Source organism: Mya arenaria, chromosome 17 (genome assembly GCF_026914265.1).
Source record: "Mya arenaria isolate MELC-2E11 chromosome 17, ASM2691426v1".
Classification (NCBI taxonomy): domain Eukaryota; kingdom Metazoa; phylum Mollusca; class Bivalvia; order Myida; family Myidae; genus Mya; species Mya arenaria.
Window position 1 is genome coordinate 21884330 of NC_069138.1, and position 17367 is coordinate 21901696.

The 17367-nt window shown below is 37.0% G+C and overlaps 1 protein-coding gene across 5 annotated transcripts in view; it reads left to right on the forward strand.

The window, feature by feature from the left end:
* LOC128223836 (centrosome-associated protein 350-like) overlaps positions 1–14941 on the forward strand; it is a 108560-nt gene extending 93619 nt beyond the window's left edge. For all 5 annotated transcript variants that reach the window (XM_052933254.1, XM_052933256.1, XM_052933255.1 and 2 more), the window contains 11 exons: positions 17–150; positions 397–524; positions 2745–2864; positions 3471–3711; positions 4450–4562; positions 4833–4961; positions 5951–6111; positions 6550–6745; positions 7031–9054; positions 9431–9527; positions 10359–14941. In XM_052933254.1, the coding sequence (XP_052789214.1) occupies positions 17–150; positions 397–524; positions 2745–2864; positions 3471–3711; positions 4450–4562; positions 4833–4961; positions 5951–6111; positions 6550–6745; positions 7031–9054; positions 9431–9527; positions 10359–11020 (4005 nt within the window). In that variant the 3' untranslated portion in view covers positions 11021–14941. The remainder of the gene's footprint in view (positions 1–16; positions 151–396; positions 525–2744; positions 2865–3470; positions 3712–4449; positions 4563–4832; positions 4962–5950; positions 6112–6549; positions 6746–7030; positions 9055–9430; positions 9528–10358) is intronic.
* Positions 14942–17367: the final 2426 nt, after the last annotated feature.

Genomic DNA, 17367 nt, shown 5'->3' on the forward strand with positions numbered 1-17367 from the left:
TTTTTTCATATTTCAGCTGGACGGGGGTTCTGATGTTGAGAAGAAGAAGGACTACAAGTCGGACTCGGAGATTTACACGGATCCAAAGTCTTTGGCCCGTAAAAACAAGCACGAGATAAAAGATATGAAAAAATACCAGCTTGATGAGAAGTGAGTGGTTTGATTTTATAGGGTGGTGTTCTATTGAAAATATTTGATATGATTTTAAGGTTGGTTTTTAAGGGTTTTATAAAACAAGCAAAACTGTTTGGCTGTTCTGTGTATCCTGTTTTTATACTAAAATGTAATCAAAAAAAGAACATTTTGGCAAATTGACGCTTTTTTTTTTTGGCAAAAAAAATATTTTTATAAAAAATATATATTGGCGTGGCCTAATAAAGAAATTCAATTTTCCAGGAACCTTACCGCCAGACAACAGAGACTTATGGAGCGGAGGAAGAATGCGGAGGACCTGTTGAAATGGAAGAAGATGCTGGACAACGAGGAGAACAGGGTGTTCAAGCTCGAGAAAAGGGCTCTAAAAGGTGCAAACTGAATCCCTGGCTGCGTCTAACTTTCAGTCTTTTATCGTCCAATCTTTTGGAATTGTGGAATATTCTTTGTTGGTCCTTAATAAAAATACTGTATAACTGAGTTCTGGAAAAGTGAATATTGCTTATAGGATGTTTTTTATTGTTGACAGTAAGGTCTGTCAATGAATTGTCTCAATTTGACTGTGGCAGCTGTGTTTGGATATATGCTTTGCTTTCAAACAATACACATACAGAATGAATGTATTCACAAGGAATAATTATGTCTCCCCCTCTCTGGGGGAGACATATTGTTTTTGCCCTGTCCGTCAGTCCGGTAGTCCGGTAGTCCGTCAGTCCGTCAGTCCGTCAGTCCGTCCGTACGTCACACTTCGTTTCCGATCGATAACTGGAAAACCGCATGACCTAGGATCACCAAACTTGGTAGGGAGGTTGGTCATGAGGTGTAGAAGATCCCTATTGTTTTTGGGGTCACTAGGTCAAAGGTCAAGGTCGCGGCGACCCCAATGTAAAAAACATTTCCGCTCAATATCTTGACAATGGTTTGACCTAGGTTCACCAAACTTGGTAGGGAGGTTGGTCGTGAGGTGTAGAAGATCCCTATTGTTTTTGGGGTCACTAGGTCAAAGGTCAAGGTCGCGGCGACCCCCAATGTAAAAAACATTTCCGCTCAATATCTTGAGAATGGTTTGACCTAGGTTCACCAAACTTGGTAGGGAGGTTGGTCGTGAGGTGTAGAGGATCCCTATTGTTTTTGGGGTCACTAGGTCAAAGGCCAAGGTCGCGGCGACCCCCAATGTAAAAAACATTTCCGCTCAATATCTTGAGAATGGTTTGACCTAGGTTCACCAAACTTGGTAGGGAGGTTGGTCGTGAGGTGTAGAGGATCCCTATTGTTTTTGGGGTCACTAGGTCAAAGGTCAAGGTCGCGGCGACCCCCAATGTAAAAAACATTTCCGCTCAATATCTTGACAATGGTTTGACCTAGGTTCACCAAACTTGGTAGGGAGGTTGGTCGTGAGGTGTAGAGGATCCCTATTGTTTTTGGGGTCACTAGGTCAAAGGTCAAGGTCGCGGCGACCCCCAATATAAAAAACATTTCTGCTCAAAATCTTGAGAACGGTTTGACCTAGGTTCACCAAACTTGGTAGGGAGGTTGGTCGTGAGGTGTAGAGGATCCCTATTGTTTTTGGGGTCACTAGGTCAAAGGCCAAGGTCGCGGCGACCCCCAATGTAAAAAACATTTCCGCTCAATATCTTGAGAATGGTTTGACCTAGGTTCACCAAACTTGGTAGGGAGGTTGGTCGTGAGGTGTAGAGGATCCCTATTGTTTTTGGGGTCACTAGGTCAAAGGTCAAGGTCGCGGCGACCCCCAATGTAAAAAACATTTCCGCTCAATATCTTGACAATGGTTTGACCTAGGTTCACCAAACTTGGTAGGGAGGTTGGTCGTGAGGTGTAGAGGATCCCTATTGTTTTTGGGGTCACTAGGTCAAAGGTCAAGGTCGCGGCGACCCCCAATATAAAAAACATTTCTGCTCAAAATCTTGAGAACGGTTTGACCTAGGTTCACCAAACTTGGTAGGGAGGTTGGTCATGAGGTGTAGAAGATCCCTATTGTTTTTGGGGTCACTAGGTCAAAGGTCAAGGTCGCGGCGACCCCCAATGTAAAAAACATTTCCGCTCAATATCTTGAGAATGGTTTGACCTAGGTTCACCAAACTTGGTAGGGAGGTTGATCATGAGGTTTAGAAAACTCCTATATTTTGGGGGGTCACAAGGTCAAAGGTCAACGTCGCTGTGACCTCTAATGTAAAAAAATATTTCCGTGCAATATCAGGAGAATGCTTTGATCTAGGTTCACCAAACTTTGAAGTGAGGTTGGTCATGATGTCTAGTTGATTTTGCAATCAGTTGGTCAAAGGTCAAGGTCACTGACCTTGAGGTGAAGAACCGGTTTCTGCTCAATAACTCAAGAACGTTTACACCCAGGAACTTCATACTTGGTATGCCAGTTAGTCATGACTAGTTGATGGCCCCTATTGATTTTGGGATCCATCATTGATTATTTCTCACCTACGACCACACAATGGGGGAGACATGCGCTTTTTCAAAAAAGCAATCTCTAGTTAGATAAGGAATGCTGAAATAAGTTCTTAAGATGCCCATGGTAATTATAAAAATTAATTTCATATTTTATATTTTCTTTCCAGTCTGGGATAGCAAAGAGAAGAAATATGTGAGCAAGAAAGAGACTTCCCAAAGTGTGGCTGCAGTCTCGAGAGATGATACAGAAAAACCTTCCACCAAGCGGGACAATGGCACAACAAAAGGTGGGTTTTGTTTTGTGGTACTGATTATTTATTCCCCTTGTAATATTTTACTGGGATAATATATTTGCAAGAGACACCAAAGTGTCAGGCAGCAGTTTCAAAAGATTATACAGAAAAACCTTCAACCAAACGGTACAATGGTTCAGCCAAAGGGTTAATTTCGTTTATTGATACAGATTGGTTATCCATATAATGGTTTTCTGTGAAAATATATTTGTAAGAGACAACACAGCGTCAGACAGCAGCGTCACAACTAAAAGTTGGATTTCAGTTTGATGTTACTATATAATTTTGGATCTTTGGGACAAGTAAGCATTGACTTATCAAATTTCTGTCTCTGCTGGTTTTAAGATTGTGCTTTCAAGAAAGTTAGTAAAAATATATACATACCTGCATCTGGATGAAAAACTACAGTTTGTGTATACCACGTGATAAATTATGTCATAGATGCTACGTCGGAAGGCAGCATTTTGCTTCGTATTAAGACTTAAAACCAAGATAACTTTTTTTCTTCATCATTTAAAGTGAAACAAATGGCATGCTTAATGTGACCATGTCATTTTTTCTTCTCAAAATCATGATTTGACCATAATGCCTAATTTTCAGATTCCACCATAAAGACTGCTTCTGTCTCCCACACTGTTGATCGGGACAGCACTGTGGTCTCAGAGAACATCACAACGGCACGTGATGAATCCCTCTACACGACCATCAAGGAAGACCTCCCGTCTGCTAGCATGGAGGATAAACACTCGCGTATGATGAATGATGCTTCAAACCTGAAACAGCATAACAGGAGTGGGAGTGAAAGCTCTGATATTCATTCTGTTAGCAGTGATTATAAAAGGTGTGTATAACTATGGTAATATTTTGCTCTAACAGCTTAAAAGGGGTGGCTCATTTAAAAAAAATCCTTCTAAGGAGGGAACTGAAGTAGAAAAACGGTTTGAAGTAAAATCGTGTTTAATCTATATTATGGTTGATACCTTTTTGAAAATATGTTAAGGGAGGCTTGTTGTTAATAGCTTATCTTAACCATAATTACTTGTATAACAAACAAATGTAGAAAATCTAATTGTTTTGAAGATACGAAATTCCGTGCTGTAGGTAGTCAGCATTCACTTATGTGGGAGTGAATGCTCGGATATTCATTCTGTAGGCAGTGATTACAAGAAGTGTGTAGAGGGGCTTTGAAATAAACAGAAGTAAAAATTTTAAAAAATCCAACAGTTACTGCTACAGGGTCATTAAACAAAAGACGTTAAAGATTTTATGTTTTATGGGACTGGGAATGGAAATTAGCAAATATTATTAAATTGTTAGGTAAAAATAATTCATGTCCAGTCCATAAAATGAAAAACAAACAACACTGTTCCATGAGAAAAAGTCTAACTCCCTTTTTAAAATATCTCAGTACTATTTTTTTCTGTAAAACTTAAATGTATGCATTTGTATAAGCGACCTGTATCAATGTTAGTACTTAGTATTCATTTGATCTCAATCAAATTTGTTCGGGCTGACTTGGTATGCATAATGCTCTTTCTGGTAAATATTTCGGTGAACATGTAATACTTTCATTTTACAGGACAAATGAGTCCAGTGACGACACGATGACCAACAGCTATGGTAACGAGACTTTCGAAGACACCGTCACGACCACCCACACCAAAACAACGAGCAGGGCAAATAACAAGAAAGGTATGAACATGGCTCCTGTAAAGACAGTGATATCCTTTGATGACCAGAAAAGACCTATGTCACAACTCAGGATTTCACAAAATAGCTGAATTTCAGCTATATAAGTTTTTGTCACACCTTTATTTTAATTTATTTTATAACTTATTATGCAGATCATTGGCCTTTTATTAGAAATTTGTAAATAACTCAATTTTGACAAAAAACAATTTTCTTGCCCTACAAATGGGACTCATTCACTGATAGTAACTAACAGAACATGCTCAATTATAGGAAATCGTTCCCCGCTAGACAGTCTAAAGAAGATGAGTCTGTCCTCTCCCCGGTCTCCAAGAACTAAACTACGGACACATGCCAGCAGAAATTCTGAAAGTGAATCAGAGGACTCATTCTCTGATACAAGTAAGTTTAGTGGTATTTCTTATAATTTTATATGAAAGGTTTGGAAAGGGCTTTTAACAGGCTCGTCATTTTATCCTTCCATAATATTTTAGTATACCGTAGAACACCGTTAACCCAAAATCGTAGGGACCCCAAAATTTAGTGATATTTCGGATTTAAATTTTCAGGTAATGACAGCGTTCGCATATTATAGACAAAGTTTTGCAGATTACAATGTTGGTTACACGTTACCAATACAATACATTTGGTTGGAGTGATATTTCATATACAAATTTTTTTGTTGAATTATTGTTTTACATACGCGTGCTAAATGTCATTATTTAACAAGCGCTAATTGCGCTCCATTGTTTCCTGAAGCCTATGCCCGAGTGCATTCGCAGTATGATGTGAAAAACTATGGGATGATTTTGGACTAACGATTTCGGATTAAAGATTAAAAATTTAGTTTAACACTGAAGGAATAAAATCGGGACTGAAAAATATTTTCGAAATAGCGATAATTTCGGATAAACGGTGTTTGTGAAAAGTGGTGTTCAACTGTAATTCTAAAAAAAAACTGAAAAAAAGATAACTGATTGCTTTTGGTTGTTTCTTTAATTGGTGTAAGTATTGACACTCCAGTTTGCTTCAGATTTAAAATCGGGAGCCCTCAAATGGGCTTCAAAAAACCTGGTTTTGCTTCTGCGGCAGTGTGCCTTACCCTCTTTGAACCCATTAGGGGCCAAAGGCACCCACAGAATCCATATCTGAAATGGTTTGAACCTTCTAGCTGCCAGGTCAATCACATCCCTGAATTATGGCCATTTGAGCTGTTATTGAACTGGCCTATTTTTGGGGTCAGATACTGTAATATGCCACCAAGCAAGAAACTTGGGAGTATGAAATCTGTGGACTCTCAGAATAAGTAACTTTTCTATCAGATGCAAGATAAGACAACAAAGTTGAAAACAAATGAATACTCCTAGAATAACCTTATCCTGTTATTTCAGAGTCCACATCGGAGTTGAGTGATTTCGAGGGGCGTATTCGAGCATTAAACGAGGAGCTCAAGAAGCGTAAATCAGAGGCGGAGAGACTGAAGATAGAGAGAAAGAAACGCAAGAAGGAGGACCTGAAAACAAAGGAGGAGACATTGAAGAAACAGCTGGAGGTACTGAACTTGCTGGTGATTGGTTAAAGGAGCGCAATATAGGTTGATGCAAAAAAATAGAGGATAATTGTTTTTTCAGTGTAAGATCGATATATATTGCACTGAGTGAGTACCAAAAGCTGTATTGAATGAGCGCCGTAGCATTTTCATGTTTTACTCATTTGCCTGTAATGATTAAAACTAAATAAAGCATATGATTGTAATATTGGTGTCACACCTTAAATGATGTCACTAATTTTCCAAAAAACGTGTTGTACGTTTATGTTTGTTTCACAAAAAGAAGCTAAAAGAAAAAAAAAGTACCAGTGAAAATATATTTTGATCAACTGACTTTTCAAACTGTGCCTTTATCAGGAATTATTCCACTTTTCTTTTTAATACATCGCAGAAAAGCATTAAATGAATTTTCATAACTTCATTAAACCTTTTCTTTTTCAGTCATATGACAAACAGATTAAATCCCTTAAAGTGGAACTGAAGCGGGAGATTGCCCAAGACCAGCCATCGCCCACCGCCGTACGCCCACAGATCAAGAAGCCCCAAGTGAGCCCGAAAACCACACCCAGAAAACAAAGACCTGACCTGGATAGCAGTGGGCCAGATTCCACACATGTGTCGCCCGCTAGTATTGATGGTATGTGTATGTTTGATAAGGAAATTTCAAGGACCATGAAAATTTGTCTGATTCTTTAACCTTCAATTCTTAATTCTTAAAAACCATTGTTCATCACTTTTATAACATATAACAAGTTAAAAATCTGTGTAAATGTGATGTATATTTCTTAGTTTGGTGTAACAGCCTGTTGGAATGAGTTTCAGTTTTAAAAATAGCTTAATGCTGTCACTCAGCAAATTCTATTAAATTCTTGCAGTCATCAGTTTCTATACAGTGTACAAATACATCAAAGTACTTTTTCAGAGTCCAAACAGACCCCGCCTAAAGCTTCTCCCACTTTGCAAACTACCCCAGTGAAGTCTCAAAAATCCTTGGATCGAATTTCCGAAGGCAGCGAATCAATAACCACCAGGTCCGAACAATCTGAATCAAGCTATAAGGAGAAAGTCCAGAGCATTAAAGATTTGGTCAGTGATATCGATAAAACTGAAGACATTGAAGAAGAAGTAGATGAAGAACTGATATCTGCTGCTTCTGAGGCTTCTGAAGATAAGTCTGAAATTATGATTGATCTTAAGTCTGCTGTTAAAGAGGACATCTATGATGTGTCTGAGAAACATGAAAGGGAACCAACTGTTGATGACTCCGTGGGTTATGATTACACTGAAGACTTTACTGCAACCGATCATTTGAATACGGCAACAAAAGAGGATAAATTGAAGCTGAGTTTTAATAAGAGTGAGCTTAGTGAAATTGCTGATGATATTGAATCGAAGCCATTGACTGGAAGATCAGGTACTGAAATTTCAGAGGCGATCACTGAACACTTGCCATCCATGTCTGCATCAGAACCATTTGTGAAACAACTAGATCTGAAGATTGGAGGTAAAGAAAAGCTGGACTCAGAAAGCAAGCATGATTTGTACAGCGAACAGTTTGAAATTGAGAGCGATGGAGATATGGAGAAATCTTCCATTGTAGGGTCATCAAGACCATCAAGTGGTAGAAGCGAAAGGTCTTCTACATACACTGAACATGAAACATCTGAATCTGATAAATCTCCATCAGTTATCGCTGACCAACCTGGCTTTGTAGAAGCTGAAGATGTTAGTGAACCTAAGGTCACCACGAAACCGGCTAAGGTGTTTACTGATAAGAATATTTTAGACATTGATGATTTGCTTGGAACTCCTGAAGAATTGACTCCAATTCCTTCACCACGGGAAGACACCCCTGGAGGTCAAAGTGAGAGCTCTAGATTGAGTAATTTCTTCGATCCGCTTGGAGACTTTGAGATTGGAGATAGGGTTTCAGTAACTGCACCAACTGGGGAAAGATCATTTGGTACTTTATTGTTTAAAGGAAATGTTCAATTTGCTCCCGGAATATGGGCGGGCGTGGAATTAGAGGAACCAGTAGGACGGCATGATGGAATTGAAGATGGAGTGCGATATTTTAATTGTAAGAAGAAACATGGTTTGATAGTTCCTGGGCATGATATTCAGCACTTTATTGAAGATGAGATTGTGGAAGATGATAATATTAATGTCAGGGCCAGTATTGAAAGTACCTCTAGTGTGAATACAGAAGATGGTGAACTCCTTAAAGCTATGAATGAGGCTGCCAGTAATGTTGAACTGTTTGAGGAATCTCCCCAACCATCACCTAGACCAGCTAAAGTCCAAGTGGATAAAGAAACTGCTAAAGCTGATAAAGAAAAACTGGCCGATAAAATTACTGATCAGTTGATGGATAAATTGTTGAGAAATGAAATGCAGACATTAGGAAATAGGAATACAAAAAGGGGTCCCCCAGTTGCACCAAAACCAAAGTCAAAAACGCCACCAACTTCAATGGCTGAAGAACATCCTGAAACTAATGGTGATATTGATGGCTTAGAAGACTTCCTCCGTTTAGAAACATCTGATCAGCTCCCAGATGCTGATGTAAGACCTACATCACAACAAGTGAATGATAACACTGTAGATCACAGTACAGACAATACACTTAATTACATGGTCAATGAGGCTTTTGATAAAATGCTAGACATTCGAAATAACAAAAAAAGAGGTCAAGTCCAAGAATTAACAAAAGAAGAAGAAAATGAATTTGATAAAGATATCCTAGACCTTATTGGTGAAGAGCCGTTAGATCACGACAGTAGAGCAAGAGACCAGGACCAGGAAGATGCAAGAGAGAGTGGAATATTTGAAGATGAAATGGGACCAGTTGAATTGGAAAGAGTCCTTAATGAGCCAGATAGGTCAGACCAGCATGAGGGACCACCCAGACCTGGGTCACCAGTACCGGGGCTGCATTCTCCTAAGGTTAGAAACTAGTTTTATTGAGTTTTTCATTAAAAAAATTCTAAGGGCTAATAATTTTTTTTGGGTTACTTCAGAATAACAACTGGAATGTATCTGACCAGGAAGTTGAAATTATAATAAATAATGTCATTGAAGTAAAAAAATTATTTCTAAAAATTAAACATAATATTTTATCGATTTAAGTCAATTTTGTAAAAAGTTTAGTTAATTTCATTTGTGACTGTAACTTTGGTAAATCTAAGCAGGAAAATTAAGGTTTTACTTTATGCATTCGAAACTCTTATATTTCAATCCCAGTTATCTTTGTAATTCATCAAGAGTCCAAATCAAGTCCTCAAAAATAGTTAACTAACTGCCATTTCTTGTGTATTTGCAGGATAGCCTTAAGCCCCTCGAAGAGAGTGGAACATTTGAGGATGACGACTTCTGGCCTGAGAGAAAGGACCCCCCACCCTACCCTGGACAGGATGCAGGTAAGAGATAGTAGGCTCTGATTGGCTTACACTGGGAGTTTTAAAATAAGGCTTTGAAATGGTAGTATTTAAATTTGTGGGGGATGTCAGGATGATGACTTACGGTAATACAAAGAAAAGGGATACAGAACCATATCCCAGAAACTAGGGCATTCTATCCTAGACAGTGGAAGTTGTCTGAGATCCTATCCCACATCTTGTAAGGAGTCTATCCCAGACAGTGTGTAAGGTGTCTATCCAGTGTCTATCCCAGACAGTGTGTAAGGTGTCTATCCGGTGTCTTTCCCAGACAGTGTGTAAGGTGTCTATCCCAGACAGTGTGTAAGGTGTCCATCTGGTGTCTATCCTAGACAGTGTGTAAGGTGTCTATTCCAGACAGTGTGTAAGGTGTCTATCCCAGACAGTCTGTAAGGTGTCCATCTGGTGTCTATCCCAGACAGTGTGTAAGGTGTCTATTCCAGACAGTGTGTAAGGTGTCTATTCCAGACAGTGTGTAAGGTGTCTATTTCAGACAGTGTGTAAGGTGTCTATTCCAGACAGTGTGTAAGGTGTCTGGCTATTCCAGACAGTGTGTAAGGTGTCTATTCCAGACAGTGTGTAAGGTGTCTATAACAGACAGTGTGTAAGGTGTCCATCTGGTGTCTATCCCAGACAGTGTGTAAGGTGTCAGTATGGTGAACATTTTGTTTGACAATGATCGGTTAAGCCTATAACCTGGTGACACATCCTCTTTCGTGGAATTTTTAATTCAGGTCTCAATTAAATCATATTGAGAAATATTGAAAATCATGAGGTCAACAATTTTTCTAAAAAATTAAAATCTTATTTCAGGTCTTCCAAGGGAGTACAAGAAGTTAGCTGAGGAGGTATTTTACGCCGTTCCACACGAGGAAAAGGAAGTGGCAGGAATCGTTGGTGACGCAGTTGATGAGTTTTGGCAACAACGAAGATACGGAGAATCGCTCACCGATCTTCAACCTTCGCAGGGATTTTACACGCAGGAAGAAACAGGAAGTGACTTGATCAGTAACAGTCGTCGTGTGTTCAAAAAACTTTTGTTTGACTTAACGGGAGAAGTGATGCGAAATATTTACCGGGAAGAGGAGTATGATTCCCCTGTAGCCTGGCATAAACCAAAACGGAAAGCGAACAAGTTTTATCGAGGATTAACTCCACCAAGTACGGTTGAAATTCTGAAACCTGTGGTGCAAAAAGCGGTTGTAGACATTCTTGGTCTTAATGGGGCTAAAAAGGGGATGGAGAAGAACAAATGGGGAATAAGGAAGAAAAAGGATTTAGTTGACTCGATTCTGGTTCAGGAATTACGGGAGGAGGAGCCAGAATGGATTAATTATGATGAAGATGAGCTCGCAGTGAAAATGCAGCTCACGGAAACATTGTTTGATAGTCTTCTGAATGATACGGTACAAACAATGAATAAGATTTTTCGCAAGAAGCAGATTTTGCAAGAGCAACGAAAGTCTGAAGTCTGATGGAATTGTGGTAATGAATAAATGTGCCAAGAGAACTATGTTGATAGAGATGGGGGGAAAGTATGTGCTTGTCTTTTGTTGCTTAGCATATGACGTATACGTGGGTCAATACCCAGAACAAATAAACTTTAGTTCAGCCCGAACAAATAAAAGTTAATTTATGCTCGGAACAAGCAGAAATAAGTTCATGCCCGAAAACAAAAAGAAATTAGTTCATGCCTTGAACTAATAGAAGTTAGTTCATGCCGGGGACAAATAAAAGTAAATTTAAGCCCGGACCAAATAAAAGTGAGTTCATGCACGGAACAAAGCATTAAATGGAGTTCATGTCGGGGACAATACATAAACCTGAAAACTAGAGTTGTGGCATTTATGGACCTAGATCATCTGAAGTACACAGATTGTGTATTGATAATACAGCAGGGATATAATTTATAGTAATGCTCACTGGATTTAAAAGATGTTATTGTTACTCTGTGGATACATACATGAAGAGAGGAAGACGAAGTGATATGGTGTATCTGTTATTTATTTAAGTGCAAACTTTGCGGAAAAGGGGACCAAATTAGCTAGATTGGACCAGAATTTATATGGTCCTATCAAATTTAGCATAGAAATTTGGTGTGCTTATTTAGAGGCATAAACTTCTAGATTACATAGAACTGTGATATTTTTTGTTGTTGTTTCTTTTTCCTGAATTTTCTTTGATTTTTTGTCATGTTGGTGAACCATTGGCAGTTCAGCTTTTTAATCCTGAAATTATAGATTACCTATCTGGTATATAATATTTTTTTCCATAACAACAGAAGTTATTTGTAAAATAGATTTTTCATTGCAAGTAGATTTAGGTTCAATGTTTTCTGCACTTGACAGACTCATTATTGGTAAGATAAAATATATAATAGATTATTAATTTACAAGTGAATATTTGCCAGTGTATAATATACTAGTAATTCTGTTTTTGTAATATAGATTTTTGTCAAATATGTGCATGGTAAGTATAGATTAAGTGTAGATTTAAAATAATGCTAATAATGACCCATTTTTGCCAACTTGTAAATACAGAGTTTTATTTATTTTTCAGACTTAACTTAGTGTGTGTATTGTGGCTTAATGCCACTGTTTTGAAAATCTGTGAGGCTGAATCCTGTACCTTTCTTTCTCTCGGAAAGTATTGTCAGTCTGTCGAAATGGAATGATAATCCTCATGGATGTCTGTATTGTAAATTTTTGCTTTTAGAAAAATCATGAAATTCTATTGCGTAGCTTTTTTCAGTCATCTTTCTTTTTTGCATTATCTAATTGATACCCCAAGAATGAAAGGTGCCCTTTTTGTTTTTTCATTTAAATTTTCAGTTTTGTTTTGTATCAAGACCTTTTGTTATCAAAAATGATCGTTTTTACTGACAGGTTCAATATTCTAACAAAGATCATGTAAGTTTAACTGCATCCTGCATCATATTGAAATCTCAGAAGAGTTAACCGTGTTTTGCTTTGGAGAAAATGAGTTGAACATTTGGTAAAAATAATATTACAGAATACAGGCATTGGAACCCTGGTACCTCAAAAAATATCATTCTTTGAAACAATAAGAATACAACAAATATGGATACATTGTTTTAGACCCTTTAAAGAGTATGAATCTTTTAATAAAAAAACATACAAAGATGCGCTTAAGGTTTTAGATCCTTAGTACTTTAAAATGTCGTATGTTCTTTGAAACAAAAAGCATAAAATAGATTCGCTTAAGGTATTCGACCCTTAATACCTTTGAACATTGTATAATTTGGAACAAAAAGCTTAGAACAGACAAGCTTATGATATTCAACCCATAAGTAACTTGAAATGTTTTGTTTCAAAAGCGCCTAAGATTTAGGGAAATGTTATTGAAAGTTTAAGGCTTTCTGGGATTTGACTGCAGCATTTTTAGAACTTCTTTATTTATTTGCTTGATTACTTAGATCTGAGTATATCTTTTTTAAACTTTCTTTTATTCAATGTTCATATACATATTTGTCTTACGATTTGAAATCTCTGATCAATTCTATTCCTTTGAACTTAATATTTAGTCTTTTGTTAGATTTACATTTGATTATATACCAATATTTTTCATTATTCAGGTAATTTAACAAACATTCCGTCCAACAGTTTGTGTATTATGTATGATTTCTCATATCAATTGATCTTGGAATTTTTGTTGTCATTTTTTGCTAATGCTATGTTGCCTTTGAAAGGTAAAATATCTCTGATACTTGTTACTGGATTGTTATTGTCATTGGCGATTCGATATTTGGTAACCATTTACTTGATAGAGTGATGGCGTGAATAGTCTTCGGCATTTAATTATTGCGAAATATTGCATATGTCTGAATGATATGAGCATATGCATGTCTTAATACATATTATTTGTTTGTTTCTTTCTGAAGTTTAGGAACATGCACAGTATGCTACAGGGGTTCTTCATTCAGGCAATACAAAATTGAATTTATGTTTCATGTATGCCCTTAGTTTGAAAACTTATCTAGCTATCCTTAAAAGACAAATAACCTGTCTCCCTACATTTTTTTTTAATAAATGAGTGATATGCTTTGTAGAATATAGACACCAGGGCCTCTGAAGTCCATGATTTCAAATGAAACTTGTATTTAAGTGTGTTGATCATTAGAAGCACACAGAATGCGTCATATTCTGATAGCAAATGCAAAGAACACAAAGTAGAAAGCATGTTGTTTTTACCTGTGTTCTGTAGTAAAGTAATTACAGTAAAGGGAAATTAAAAATATTCAGCAAGATTATTGATCATATAAAAATGTGTTGTTTTTTTATCCCGAAGCCCAATACCTAAGGCTGTGCACTGATTACGCTGAAAATAGAAAAGATTTAGTGTGGCCTTATTCTGAAACCAGGATTGAAAGTTTTTAACTTCCAACTGTTGTGCAGTTCTAAAAGTTTTATGCATGAACATTTACATCACAAAGATTAGGAAGAACCTTGAAATTAATATAAATGACAATTTCAAGACCAACCTTAGCTTCTTTAACAGCATCTTTATGCTGCTTTTGGCATGATTTCCTTTTTTAGCTATTTTCCAGTATTGACTGCCCACTATGAGAACCCCTGATGCTGTGGTTGTGTTTGTTTTGGTGAACCATTTTATCAAAGATGATGCTAAAATATCATAATTAGTTATTATATTTTGCCTTGTTTGCTAATTTTGCATTACGATATCCATAGCATTAAAATTTAATAAGCATACATAGTTATGATATTTGGACTTTGACTTAGTGTTACATAAATACTTAAAGGCTTGACTGTATGTATATATATCTATCTATATATATATATATATATAATGAATAATATTATTTTTTATTTATTTGTACTGTTTTTGTATAACTTGTATAAAATATTCTGTAAGCACAGACAGGCATATAGGTAGTTTTTATGTGCCATTTTTTATATTTTTGATCTGTTAGTGGACAGAAATGGAAGGTAACAAGAGAAATAGTTTTCTACTATGCAAGCCTTAAATAGCTATTGGAGGCTGTGTTATATACATCCAGCCAGTATTACAGTGCAATGCATTTCCTAAACTTGCATAACCCTCCAAGATCACTAATGTTTGTGTGTGTACACTATCCAGTAAGTTGCTTCTTTCTTGAGTTTTAGAAAGAAATTATGCGATTTTGCAAGCACCATGATTTTATTCTGCTAGTATATTACATCGTTCAATGTTTTTGATAAGCTGTATATGAAACAAATACAATTATTCAAGTTCTTTACATTTTGGCCCATCATAGATATTGACATCTTCTTGTCCAATCAAGGTATATGCACAATGCATTTCAATGTTTGTTTAAGATTGATAAGCACTGTTATACTGGCTTAATATTGATGCTAAGTAATAAAAACTAACAATGATGAGGTCTTGATATTTTTTTGCCCTCTAAGAACGATTTTCAGTAATTGTACAGTCTGTCCGAGCGAACATCGCTGTGTTTAGGGGCTGTGTCCATTAGGGATAGGACACTACACGTCTTATGGGCTTCTTTAAAAGAAGGAAACAATCACATGAAACAGAAGTGTTACTGCATCCAGCCGTGTCCGTCTCCAGGGTTTCCGATCAGTAACTGAAGAACACTGGCCCATAGACCTCGAACTTGATTAGCAGGTTGGTAATGGCCAGCAGGTAAACCCTGTTGATTTTGAGGCCAAAGGTCAAGGTCGTTGTGACCTCAAGCTGAAAATTGTATTCTGATCAATAATTAATGAATAACCAAGGCACAGGGACCTCAATCTTAGTAGAGGTTGAGGATAGTGGGTCAAAGGTCAAGATTGTGATTTTTAGCGTAGAGACGATTTGATCCACTCCATCATGCAGTCACTGATCATTTCCATGTACATACTTTGCTCTTTTAAAATGATTTAGATCAATATTCCCATACTTCTGTTGGTGTGCAATCGTGCCACCTAAAGAAAATATCCAACTAACATAATGCACTGAAAAGAACATTTATTGTTGTTTCCAAAACTAAGAAACCGTATGATACATTTATTTTAATGTATCGATACACCAATTGATTAATTACAAATACATCCACCGTTTATGCATTCCCAGCCGTGTTTGCATTCGCCAAACGAACTGCAGTCCCCTGCCTGTGCGCATGCTGTAATAAAAGACACGTTCACGTCAATACATCAGTTGAGGAATCACGTGACTTAAAGGGGTTCTGACATGGGTATCCACGGGTCTCAACCGATGTAAACACACAAAAAGTGACGTTAATATAATTATAAATAACTTTTTTGACAGAAACTATATTAAAATATACCTTTGCCTATAAAAGACTGTTATTTCTTGTTTCTACACGTGTGAATATTTTAGATTTGCTTTTATTTTAATGATGCAATCACTGACCAGAATGTCAACTAGACGAAATTGAAATAGAATGAAATTTTGGCCAAGGATATCATCATAAAAATCTGTGTATTACACAACCTCTGTTTATTGATCTTAAAGGCCTAGTTTACGGAATGTTTGGCATGATAATCCCCTGCGGTGCATCTCCTGCTAATCGCACTGGTGTCACAGTAGGGGCCTGTGTTTGGCTCAGGGCCATTAAGGGTCCATTATTATAATACATCGAAAACTGCAGATACTCAGATTGAAGATCTGATAAGACAATGTGGCAATAAGATTAAGATCAATTAACAGAGGTTGTGTACAAATACACGTTGGTTTTTGTTTTTTTTTCGGGGGGGGGGGGGGGGTCACTTATAGAATGCTTAAACTAGGCCTTTAAAATCGGTCACTCTAGGTTACTACTGCCATGTTTGGGGTCGCCTGTTTGGCAACATGGTCAAATCTTCTTTTCAGAATCACAATAAATAAATTATGTTAATAGTTAAATATATATTTCCCATGTCTCTTGCTCATTTTCGCATCGATGGTTTACGACGCCATGTTGATTTTAATTTGAATCTCCGCTCGAAGATACCGATTTTAGCCGGACTTTGCACCGAAATTTGAAAACTACATGTACGCAGTTTAATATTCGAAAGCAATCAGTATCCACGAACTCACATTGAAGACTATATTTCAATTATGGGCGAGTGAACAAACGCTATTGGTTTACATATCGCCGTATTAATTTAAAAAAAAAATACTTCGAAATAGAAAAATGCTTAAATGTCAGAATCAAAATCACGTTCCAGGGAAACAACCGCGGATATAGATAATCTAGTTCTATACCTGGTAAGGTGTTGTTTTATGTCTTTCACGGAGCGCCAGAAATTTCACATGATATTTTATTTTTTTAGAATAACTTACACGTTACCTGTGAACGACATCTTATATTACAAACAGTGTTAACTTTAATATTTTAACCAATTGAAAACAAAAATAGTTTAAGAACACAGAAAAGCATGAAATTAGATTCCACAATTTAACTCGATGTTAACCGAATTCCGGACTGAAGTATTCGGACAATAAAAAACGACAAGTGTTGAAAACAGATCAAACGAGTATGTATTATCAAAATGGATTCCTGATATTATTCTTGAATGAACTTAATGGAACTTTATGCCTATTGGTTTCATATTGAATCGCATATAAAAAAGACTCCTTTATATACATAATTAATTTATAAATATTACATAATTGGCGACCATCCCCAAGTGTTTTTACTCTCCTTACATTCATTATACTGTTTCAAAGTTATCACTTACTCGAAACACACTGGCACTGGCTATGCACACATCCGGTTATCTGCCCATTAGGACAGCTCAGAGAACACGTGGATACGTCGTCATGGTGACACTCGGCGTCACAGCTTAGCACGAGAGCT